Raw genomic sequence first — 12,572 nt, forward strand, 5'->3', positions numbered from 1 at the left:
GCACAATTTCATTTCATATGGACAGTTTTCTGGACAATTACTAAACTGCATTCCCATGGTCTGTTTGACAAGCTTGTTAAGGAGGATCATTTCATCTCCACAGGTTATGGATGGCCTTGGCCTTGGCCCCAGAGGACCTCCTATCCCGCCCCCAGCAGAGTTTGCTGTTGTGCCCTACCCAGTGAAAAGGAGGCCTCCACCACTGTCAGAGTTTGGAGGACGCTACGCCTTCATTGCTTCATGTCCTGATGACCCGTAGGATTTTACATTTTGTCATTATAATACCAAATGATTATCTTCACTGTGTCTTTTCAGTAACATTTGTCTTCTCTATTCCTTGTCGCTTGCTGGAGACACAGGTAGCCCAGTCTTCAGTGGTGCTGATTGTGTGCTCAAGTGTGACAATCCAGTTTTAGTCGACTTGTGTTTCTTTGTTTCTCAGTACCATACTGGAGATCATATACTAACCGAACCAGTGAACGAGGGTAATTCCAGGTACACGTGGTATGTGTCTTGAGATCTGCAACACCTCAGGCTGTTGTTCCACATCAGATGACATGGTGTGATATAAACTGAAACACTTGTCAAAGTGATGTTAAAACAACTCACTGAGTCCTGCTGCCATGTGTTGTAGTGATTGCCTTGTATTTTCTTAATAGAACACAAGTATTGAGATATATCTGGAGATCTCTACCCAATCAGTCCACAAACCATCGTATCTGGAATTATATAGATTCTGTCTGTAAACATTTCAGAAATATTGGTGTTGATGAGAAACCCAAGGATGTGGACCTGGAGGAGGAGAAGTCGGTGACTCCTGATAAGATCAAAGAAGATCATTCCACACCCACCAAAGGTAAGGGCAAGGGTGGGGACAAGCCCAAGACAGGAACTGCTGAGAAAGGACGCAAGGGTAGCGCTGACAGGAAGAAACCAGGGAGACGCAACTCCATGCAAGTGCCATCCCCACCCCCTGGGGCAACCACGCCCACATCGGAAGCTGATGGACAAAGGTAGGTCACAGTTCCTTGTGTACTTTAGCAACAGAGTGCAAATATATACTACAGTACTGAGTGAAAGTGTTTATTTCCTCTATAAACTTTACCCTGCTCCAGCACTCAGCCATTACAATGCATGGTAAAGGTTCACACATTTTATGGATTTGTGATTTCTTCACAAAGTCACCAATTTCACCAGCTTTCTTAAATGTTCACAGTTCAGACAGCACGTGTTTAAAAAAAAATAAAGTGTCAATCAAATGTACCTTCCCATTACATGTATTTCAATCTCAGCCCATATATTTCCATCTTCCCGTCCCAGGAATAGCAATTGAGAAATGACTTCAAGTAATCCTTATACTCAATTGCCTGTGTTGTGAATAGCATAACCAGTGATGTGATGATGTAGCGTAGGCTATGGATGATGTTCCATGTGCTGTGAACATCATTACCTGTGCTGTGATGACTTTACATGTTCAATGGATGACACAGGCTGTGTATATCATAATCTGTGTCCTACCTGACATTACCTGTGCTGTTGATGACCTTATCTATACCTCTCACTCCCCCTCCCCCCATCAAAGTCTGTCATTTACCCTATTATAAATCTGTAATTGAGATATATATCCTTTCCCGATACTTTCAACTGTTTATGCCCTCCTGACCCACAGCCTTGTTTACTTACTATTGATACAATATGTACATAAGGCAGGAGAGAGTTCAAAGTTGTTTTCCAGTTTTCCAGTTTTCCAGATTGACTTCTGTAGAGAAGCTACATCAAACACATCGAACATTGAACAAATTAAGATCAGAGCTGCCAAAATGTGAAACAATTTCCTGGAAATATTTCCTTTGTTTTTGGGTGTCTCAGAATTTACCTGCTTTATCAAGTATTGTATTCATTTTATATACACGATGCTAATGATCACACCAATGCCCCACTGCAGCATACTGCTGTATATGCACCTTATATTCACTGCATGTCTAACACATGTACCTTACAGCACAACAGGAGAACCGCCGGCTCTGACTGAGCCCAAAACACCAAAGTGAGTATCGATATAGGGTTTTCCACATCAAGTCTTTCCCAACTTGTTTGTTGGCCAGTCAGTTCTACAAAGGATATCCGAGCTATGCCTGTCTGTGTGACATCAGTCGTAGAGCTGTGATCTCAGTGTCACTTGTAGGCTTCCTGTAGTTTTCATCAACATAGCTAGTCCAAGGGCCAGTGTTTGCGGTGCAGGATGTGTAGACCCCAACAGTTCATTGTTTCATTTATCTCTTTGCTCAGAGTCAAAGTAACAACACAGAAGATAAATTTATTTATTTCTCTTTACATATTTTTAATTGAAACAATTCTTTGCTTTCCAACACAAGGGATTAAGCATGGTCTTATGCAGCTTAGCACAATATACTATTAATATGTCAGATGATATGGGCCTCCCAGCTTGTACCATACAGGGAATCAAACCATGAAGTCTACAGCATGATTGGAGAATGCTTTGAAAACTAGGCTACTCCACTGCCCCTTCAGTTTTTGGATCATTTTTTTGAGAGGTTAAATGAAATGAAACAAGATACATTTGTAACTACTTTCAAGTCCAGAGGTTTTCCCTCATTGCCAAGGTGAAACAAATGCACCTTTCCTTGTCAATTATTTCTTGATCAGGAGGCTATTAATGCTTCATCACAAAATCAGACCCCACATAAATGTTGAATTTGTGGGAACAAAAGTATGAGATTCTAAAGACTGATTATTTTTTTGAGGCTGTAGCACTGCACACTGCCCATCAAACATGGCATGAAGTATGTTAATTGCAGACTGTAAGCTATTTGCTAGTGACTAAGCTAAAAGAGGGACTGTTCTACACAGTGATCTATCTGCTACAGCTGCTATAACTCGCTACATCAATTCAGCAGTTGTAGCAGTAACTCACCACATAGAACAATGCCCTGTTTGTGTTGTAGCCAGCTTTCTGTAGGCAGTCTGTTATGTCTGTGTGTTAGATCAGCAGATTATTGTTGTCAGCTAAGTCAAGATGTCAGTGTGAAAAACTCACTTACCAGTACATGTTGTTTGTTGTAGTATCTTTAAGAAATTTAAATCTGTTGTCAACTTACTTTGAATATACAGACCTGGGTGTACTTTCACAAAGCACCAAGGTGATCGTAAGTCACTAAGGTAACCTTAGTGCAATGTTAAAGAATGGTATTTAAGGTTAACCTTAGTAAAGGTTGCTTCGTGAAAGGAGCCCCTGGTTTCTGTTCCAGGCAAAAATCTTATCAATCTCATTATTGAATAAAATCACACACAAAAAAATCTGTTTCAAATTCATAATTCTTCACATACTTTCAGTGTGCCCAGAATATGATTGTATGAAATCATGTTTGTATATTCATTGGAAACTTTATCAGAGTAACTGAAAGGGGATGTTATTCTCTGTTACCAGTTCAGCTGCTTTGTGTTATGTGTACATTGTGTATGGTATGTGTACAGCTGTTAGTGACCTGTATTTACTGTTATTCCTGACATGAATGAAAACCAGTGTTTGTTGTGAGAGGGGTAGTTTTGTGTATGTTGAACAGGGAAGATAGTGATGACTTTGACTACTTTATTTGTTGTGATGTTTCACTCCAGTGAAAGGTATCTTTAGGCCAGACCAATTTCTTTTCTTGTTTTACAATTCCACTGGTTGTATTTTTTAAAGAATGAGAACAAAAATAAGAAGTAATTTTTCCCACTCAAGAAATAAAAACCTCATGTTTTTACTGGCTGAAAATGTAAAATTATGAGAAAATCATTTTTAGGTTGTATTGTGCCCCATAAATTGCCAAAAGTAAAATTCTTTTAGTATGTAGAAGGAATTTTACTTTGACTGGTGATTGTATGTATATTTTTTTCACTCCTGCCTAACATTATCTGAGGACAAAACTCAGTAAAACCAGAATTAAAAATGGTCTGGTCTCATTAAGAAAGTTTTCACTTGTCCCTGAACTGAAATGTCCCAATGAAAGTTGATATCTCATCTGGGATTCACTCTTACAAAAACTGATCTGCATTCTGGTCTGTTTAATTTTGGAATATATTCTAACATTACTACCAGGGTCGTTGGTTTATTTTTATGGTTTGGGGAATTCTTTGTCACCATGTGTTATGTTCATGTTAGAAAGTTTGTCATCTACAAGTTTTAATTGGTCGTTTTATTTCTGAGCATTTTGAATGAGGGTACACTCTGTTGCAAAATCCTCTGTTTTTACTTTTATTTCACTTGATGATTTTACTGGTTCTTTGCAAAGTTTATACTTTAACTCTGCTTGTGTATTTTCTTGACTAAACATGTAGAGGAGACATTTTGGATTAGAAATATAACTGATTATGCACAATACAAACACACATTATCTCAATCACTTCAGGTGAACAAACAGGTAATAACAAATTGGGCCATTAAAAATATGACCTTTGCAATAAAACATCCCTGAGTAAGACATGAAGATTTTTCAATCAGATTGTGTTTTCTCTTCTGCCAAACATTGCTTCATATGCAGATATTAGAAACATTTCACTTTCCTGATATCATACACATTGTGAACTAAAGATGGGAAATGTGTAGTCACACTTCTGGATCAACAATGGGTTGCATAGCAATGAATATTTTTTTATCTTTGATATGATTTGTTGATACCTCAGAAGTGCTTCTTCAAGCTTGACTGAAGATGCAGCTTCAGTCATGGCCATATTGAAATCTGAAAAGAATCCTCACAGTCAAACGTTTATCTCACATCTTGTGCTTGTTCTTCAGGATCACAATATTCCGCTGGGTGGTTCAGGCCAATAGTGAGGTCGTCCTGAAACTCCGCTTCCAGTCTGAGGAACTGGGGCAGTTTGACCAGACACTCAACTTTGAGATAGTGGGCACTCGGAGACGGTACCAGTTGTACTGTCGAGGCGTGTGTGCCTTCCCTACCATCAGCAGGGAACCAAGGTAGGGAGATTCTCAGAAATCTTTGTAGATATTGTCAGGATTGTGAAAGAAAAGAGTGGTAACAAACTTGCCTTCAGTATTTTATATGGGCTCCAACATTCACTCATAAACATATTTGTTTCAGAATTGTTTTCCAACATCGTAAGAAGAACAAGAAGAGTGATGAGATTGTCATCAAGAAGTACGTCCTGATGACTGAGACCTTTGAGTTTGGGCCACTGCTGGTTGGCAAATCTAGAGACAAGTAAGACCATCTCGCTTCGTTACAGTTATCCGAGCAAGACGTAGTAGTTGTCTGTTCATCAGATCAAAGCTGCTGAACATGTTTACCTAACTAATCTTAGTGACTGATGTTGTGTAACTGCATCTGATTTGTGACTATAAAGATGTGCACATGACCATGGGACACAAGGTCAGCAAGCAGCATCCTCACCTTCTTGCGTTTATCTCAGATACAAGGAAGGCAAATACCCAGAGAACATGGAGCAGCTGACAGTTCTCAACACATCCCCACTGGAGGCTGACATAAGTTTCTGCTTCCTGAATGACAGCAAGGCTGAAACGTACCTCCTGGAGCCCCCAAACATGGTCCTCAAGCCAGGAGAATCACAGCCCCTCACAGTGTGGGCCTACCCCAAGGCTCCAGGGCAGTACAAGGACGCCATTGTCTGCTGTGTGAGAGAGAATCCAGAGCCCATCATCTTCAACATCTCCTGTGATGGCTTCAGGCCAGAGCTGGAGTTGGACAAGAAACAACTTCACTTTGACAAAGTGCTCCTGCACAGGTAAAATTCCAATTATTGTCTCTATTTTCTTTCTTCTTATGTCAGTTTGGATTTTAATTTTCATGGCTTGGATGAGTTGGAGGTAGGGGTTGATCAGGTTGTCCTATTCTTCCTCTTTCTTATTCTGTAGTCCTAGGTTGAACAGTAACTTGGAATTGGTTCTGTGTATGTTGGTGAGTACTGTACAGGTTGTGAAGATTAATGTGAAATAATATGTAAATTAATGCTTCATTATAACAGTTGATTCCTGTGGGTTGAGGTGACAAGACAAGTTTATGACTTTCAGGAAAGACACTAAGACCATCTTCCTCCGTAACCCAACCCAGCTGCCAGTGGCATGGAGACTGAGTGGCTTGGAGAACTTAGGAGATGATTTCACTGTGGCGGCAGAGAGCGGGGTAGTGGACCCTCTGTCTGAGTACAGTCTCAATGCCTTCTTCCGTGCCATGAAGCCCGTACAGACCAGCAAGAAGATGATCAGGATGGAGGTGAGGCACCTTCATAGTTTAGGGTCTTTTCTTTATTGTACTCATTCTATATTTTAGAAATCAGATACTTATCAATTAGAAATGGTTTCCGCTGAGCTGCATACCATCAGGGCCCAGTTCTGACAAGCTGTCAATGTTCTTGGATGATAATGACTCCCACTGTTTATATTGTCTTAAGAGTTTGCAGTGCTTAGATTTGGGGGGATTGAATCCGGACTGTTGCATTGGAATTTTGCCTTTCCATGTTATTGCATTTGTAGCAGAAATAGTAGTCTTTGTTTCCATGTGTCTGTTGTTCAAAGCTTCAGTTGGCTATACTGCTAATGAAATAATTTGCCATTATTTGTGACCTTCCTTGATGTGTTCTGAATCTTGTGTTGCAGATCATGGATGTGGACAACATCATGGGTGTGGTCCACACTGAGCCGATTCAGGTCCTGGCTGAGGCATATGATGTGGCCCTAGACATGAGCTTCCCTAAAGGCAAGTGTTGGAACATTCAACATAGTGAATATAGCCACTTGACAGATTTAACATCAGGATGTACAGGTGTACCAATTGTGTAAGGGGCTTCAATTAGCTGTGCAGATTTGCATCCCAGAGTTGGAACCTATGAATGCATGATTGTGGGTTCAAACTGCCTGTTTCATTTTGAGGTTTGTCAGCACCATTCACATCCGTTCCAACAAGGTGGTAAATGTCTCAGACCTTCATCACCATAGGGCGCGATGGGATAGCCTAGTGGTTGAGGCATTTGCTCTTCACAACGAAGACCCAGGTTCAATTCCCCACATGGGTACTAAATGTAAAGGCTATTTCTGGTGTCCTCAACGTTATATTGCTGGAATATTGCTAAAAGTGGTGTAAAACTAAAGTCACTCACTCACTCGTCACTGTAGATGTCCATCCTAGATGGCTGGAATACTGCTAAAAGTTGCATGACACACAGATAACGGGAGAGAGCACTAAGATTGTATTGTATTGTCTTGTGAATAGAAGGAAATTAAAAGTAACAAATATTTAACACTTTTGCTGTTCTCCAATATTTCAGGGACAGATGGAGGTTTGGACTTTGGCACAATCCGAGTGTCTGAAGAAACCAAACAGACTTGCAACCTGAAGAACAAGGGCAAATATGAGATAGCTTTCAAGTGAGTAGGTTTTAGTTGTGAAGATACTTCCTGGTATCATTTTAATCAATATTCATATCATCAAAAGTGTAAATATTGATTTGAAATTGGTATATACTTTAGATGATTTAAAGATGTGGGATAAAATCGATCTTCAGAAACCCATGCTTGTCGTAAGAAGCAGTTAACATGGTTTACACGTGTCATCATATCCCAATTGCACAGATCGATGCTCATGTGGATTAGCACTGGATTGACTGATTATTTACAGATAGCTGCCATATAGCTGGAATATTGCTGAGTAAAACCTAAACTCACTCATGCCTTTAGGTTAAACTCTGTAGTATGTACAAGGTATGTTTTCTATAATGTATGGTTATTAGGTAAATTCTTACACAATATGTTTTCAGCTTCGTGTTTGAGAATGTGGACAAGTCGAACCCAGATGTGACCAGACTGTTCTCAGTGATACCCCAGAAAGGCACTCTCAATTCACTTGACCGCCCCACCCAGGTTCAGGTGATCTTCAAGTCCTCCAAGGAGGTGACGGTCAAAGACCAGCCAATACTTAAGTGTCAGGTCATTGAGCCGTCTCTGGGGGAGGGAGGAGAGATCATTGCCAGCATCCCCGTCAAAGTCTCTGTCAAATCTGTCTTCAGCAAGTGAGTATCAAAACTAGCAAAGGTAGAATAGGTTTGTTGTCACAAATGATTTAGTTGTATCAAGCCAGTTCCAACTGATGTATGAAGGAAACCAGCGGTGTTAATGGTCATAGATACTTTCTGTTTTTATGTTTTATTGTTGCGGTTTTCATCACTGCTCATCTTCCATCTTTTTGTGACAAATAATACTCAGATAGTCAAATCAGAACCAGAACATCCAGTGATTGACCATTGGTCTAAAGAACTGGCATACAGTTATCATTTTGCCCTTACAAGTATTGTTTGTGGAAAAGGTTTTGGAGGATTGGTCCCAGCCCTGATCTTCACACTGGTTCTACGTTTCTGAAACCTTTATGAGCCTGTGTAAGGCACTTGTGTAATATTTGGTCTGTGTAATGAAAGGCATGAGATGTGACCCTTCATGTGGAACTTCTTGTATGACTACAAGGATTTTGTAGCATTTCACACATCGCATTCCCCTTACAGTGATAGATGTCATAAAACAAACATTTGCTCTGATGGCACCATATGTGTGAAGGTCAGCCAGCCCTTAGAACATAAATTGTTCATTCCTGCTGGAGTTATCTTCCATTGACAGACAAATCCTCTCCTGGGAAAGGGAGTTGTCTACCATAATGCACTTAACTGCAACTAAAGTTGTGTAATATGCCAATTCCTGCTGGAGTTATCTCCCATTGATAGACAACTCTCTATCTGGGAAGGGAGTTGTTTCCCATTAGAAACTTAACTACAGTTAGTGACAATAGTTATCACCACTTTTAGTAATATTACGGTGGGGAACACCAGAAATGGACTTCGTACGTTGTACCCATGTGGAGAATTGAACTCTGGTGTTCAGTGTGACAAGCAGATGCTTTGAGTCTACCCCACTGCTCCAACTTTATTGAACTACAACTGAAACTTAACAGTTTTATTTCCCACAACCAATCTAACAGAAAAATGTGTAAGTGTAATCTGAAAAGAAATAATTATTTGAAGCGTGGATATGCCAACTAAACATACCACTTGCTTCCCTTCTCAGGTACAACATCCTGCCAATGAATGACATAAACTTTGGCTCCCTGCTGGTTCAGAGCAAGAAGACTCGTCAGTTCACCATCGAGAACAAGGGGGAGTTTGACTTCAAGTACACTATCACCAGGATGGTGAAGGAAGCTCCACACCAGGCCGGAAATGCCAAGAACAGACCGTGAGTATTCTTGTGGAGTATGACAAGAGTCTACAATTGATCTTACAGTCCATCTCAAAGTCCAACATCCAATGAGTGAGTTTATTTTTGTGTTTTATAAAGTGTCTTGAACTGGGAACTATGTTTAGATTGGAGTCCAATATGTGTCATGTTCTACACAGTCTATATTATCCAGTGCAGGAAACAAACTTTGTGTCTTGTGAGTAATTCAGGTAATCTCTGATGGAAAACTGAATTTATTTTGGACACCAATCAAAATGAAAAATATAGTCTCAAGTGAATTGTGAGCAAAGCGTTTTTCAAAAGAACAGTAAAGATATTCATTCGGGCACAAATTGTTTGGCCAAGTGTAAAGGAAATTAAAATGTGAGAGTAATATCAGTTATGCTTTGCAACACTTTTCGAACATAATGAGTGAGTTAACATCACTTTGGACAGTATGTAATTTGGCATGTCAGCTTGTCTTAGGAAAACCAGAAGTGGTGCAGGTCTCAAGCATTTACTACTTTGATCAAAAACCATCACTACACATATGGGGCTATACATCAAGGAACTTATTGTCATAACCTGGTTTGGAACCCACAATGAATGGTTCCTGGTGTGCCGAAAGTACAACACAGCAAAGATCCCTGTGAAGTAAGCATACTTCTACCCTATTAACAGGCAGTGGATATGTTTAGGTGTATAACCAGTGGTATGTTTATTCAATGACAGCAGCTGGGTTGAGCCTGTTAGGAAAGTGAGACTGTGTCTCCGTCTGTCTAGGTGAGATGCTGGGCATGGTGTAGGCAGTGCTGCTATTATGACGTCACTGTGAAGCCACAAGTCCAGTATCGCTGTTAGTGTAGCTTGGTCATCACATCCTCAAATTTGTCAAACAGATGCAGTTTGCTTGTTGTTTTTAGTCTAAATCACACACGTTTATGTGCACCTAATCATTTCTTGTAACAGTTGTGTGTTTCACTACTTACATCCTGGTACTGATATTAATGTTCATCACATCCACTGTGACCTATTCAGCCTCCTCGTCTATAAAAATATCCCCACAGCTTATCCTGCTTTGTCATAAACATTGTACACTTTTATATTCATTCGTATCAGAACGCTGTCTGCATCATTTAGATGCAGGTTTGTTTTCACCACGTTTCTCCATCACTCCTAAAAGCATACAAGCAGTTTGCAGTGTAATCAGTATTTTTAACCAATGAATCGAATCACCTGTTCTTCCCTGTGAACTGATGCCCATGCAGATCCAGGTTAGAATTGATCTTCAACAACCCAGGTTTGTTGTAAGAGGCGACTAATGGGACAGGGTGGTCAGACTCGCTGACTAGGTGTGTCATCGTATTCCAATAACATAGATTGATGTTCATAGTGTTTATCACTGGATTGTCGTCCAGACTTGAGTATTTACAGACTGCCATCATATAGCTGGAATATTGCTGAGTGTGGAGTTTAACAACAAACCAACCAAAATGTTTGGGAAGGAAAGCAGCATGTGGTCAAATGTCATCATTCATCAGGCAATTTTTCTCATGAAACTTGTGCCAGAGTCTTGTGCTGTCTACTCAACAGATCACTTTAATATCTGAGAATAGTATGGTTCACACAAAGTCTGTACTTGGAGAATAGGGCTCATTTGACATGTATGAGTTATTCATTGCCTCAGTGTCTTTGTCTGATAAATGTTGACAAGCATCACAATTACAATGCAGAGAGGTTGTAAGTGCCCACATGTGATGGAGGAATGTAGTGTAAACAAATCCATGAAGTAACATGAGTAATGGAATCAACGGAAGGAATAACATTGATCATAATTAAAATACAAGGGATATGATAAGCATCCACTCACAATTATCAATTTCAAGAGTTGTAATGTGTATCAGAAACAAAGGACATGTTTGAGGACTATTCTGAATATAAGGTTCATGTAAGTATTTATCCTGATATGCTCAAGCTTGTGTTATACTCTGCACAACAACTAACCTGCACAAGCTTCTGTCACTGTTGCCTGTGATGGAATGTTCACTAGGTTTGCCAGCATGTACACTTTCTATACTTCAGGCCAGTAAAGGGAGATAAGCGAACCAAGTCTCGAGATGGGTCCAGCTCGGGACGCTCCGTGGCCAAACCGCGGAGAGCTGAGTCGATCAGGTAACTGGGGCTGACAAGATGGCAGCTATACCCTGTGTGGATGTGTAGTGGTGGTGACATAACATCTTAATCTAGCCAGGAGAGATGATGGAGACTTATATTTGAAACATCTTTGATCAAAATGTTTACCTTTTTGAAAGTCTAGCCAGAACAGATAGCTTTCATTTTAATTTTAAATATTTTTGACAGATGACCCTTTTGAATTCAATCTATTGATGCATTACAAAATCTTTGTGTGAAGTTTTAATTATTCTTGAAATTCTTAATTATGAAATTCAAAATCAACAATGATATGGATTGTTTGGGAGCTCTGATATTGCATGGTGCATACTTTGTACACATAACTCTCTTCACCTTGCTGGGATGCCCTATAACCTGTAATCAGTCATCAAAGAAGAAATTAAAAAGTGAATTCAACTCCAGTTTAAAACAATTTTGGAAGTATAGAGGGTGGCTGGGCCAGAGTTCAAGGAAAGTCCTAAAGATAAGCGTGGCTCTGGTCTCAACCTGAATCTTTGTGCTAAATATGTATTTTGTCAGAAAGCATATTTCCAAATTAGCATCCATCTGAATTTGATTTTTTTCATTTTGTAGATGTATTCCATTGAAGGTCATTTTATTTTCATTTAAATGTTTCATAACTTGTTAGCAAAAATGTCTCTCTCAGTGGTTTTAAGTCAAATTGTGCTTTATGGGAAGTGATATTATATCATCTAGGTATTTAACCTAATGTGTTGTTAACCTTCTATTATATAGCTATGAGTATTTAAGTATTGTTTATGACTGCTATACAGTAAATGCATGACTGTTATTTGTAAAATCTCTGACAAAAAGTATGTTTGCTGTTACCCTGCACTTTACCCTAACCATCACATCTTACACAATCTCTCCTCTGTCTCTCCCCTGTGTCACCCCTCTCTCATGTGACTGCAGTGATCATAATAGCACGGCTCAGCTTCATGGCTCGCCCACACAGAGATATGGGCCATACCCGTCTCAAGCTGGCAACCGCAGATTGCTCAACTTCAGGTTCTTTCATTCTTCGAGAAAAGTGTTCAAGCTTTGTTCTTGTCACTTGGACCTAAGTGTGTCATTGTGTTGTGTGTTGGTTGGTCAAAGCCATATTGTTTGTGGTGACTCTGAAATTCTTTAAAATGTTTTG

At 39.8% G+C, this 12,572-nt stretch overlaps 1 protein-coding gene across 1 annotated transcript in view; it reads left to right on the forward strand.

The window, feature by feature from the left end:
- LOC137258925 (hydrocephalus-inducing protein homolog) overlaps positions 1-12,572 on the forward strand; it is a 74,574-nt gene that overhangs the window by 40,751 nt on the left and 21,251 nt on the right. The window contains exons 46-57 of the mRNA XM_067796620.1: positions 104-255; positions 756-1,013; positions 2,003-2,047; positions 4,799-4,981; positions 5,106-5,225; positions 5,434-5,766; positions 6,053-6,254; positions 6,638-6,737; positions 7,306-7,405; positions 7,795-8,046; positions 9,089-9,256; positions 11,321-11,410. Coding sequence (XP_067652721.1) covers positions 104-255; positions 756-1,013; positions 2,003-2,047; positions 4,799-4,981; positions 5,106-5,225; positions 5,434-5,766; positions 6,053-6,254; positions 6,638-6,737; positions 7,306-7,405; positions 7,795-8,046; positions 9,089-9,256; positions 11,321-11,410 — 2,003 coding nt within the window. The remainder of the gene's footprint in view (positions 1-103; positions 256-755; positions 1,014-2,002; positions 2,048-4,798; positions 4,982-5,105; positions 5,226-5,433; positions 5,767-6,052; positions 6,255-6,637; positions 6,738-7,305; positions 7,406-7,794; positions 8,047-9,088; positions 9,257-11,320; positions 11,411-12,572) is intronic.

The sequence above is a fragment of the Haliotis asinina genome, chromosome 12 (assembly GCF_037392515.1).
Source record: "Haliotis asinina isolate JCU_RB_2024 chromosome 12, JCU_Hal_asi_v2, whole genome shotgun sequence".
In the NCBI taxonomy this organism is placed as follows: Eukaryota; Metazoa; Mollusca; class Gastropoda; order Lepetellida; family Haliotidae; genus Haliotis; species Haliotis asinina.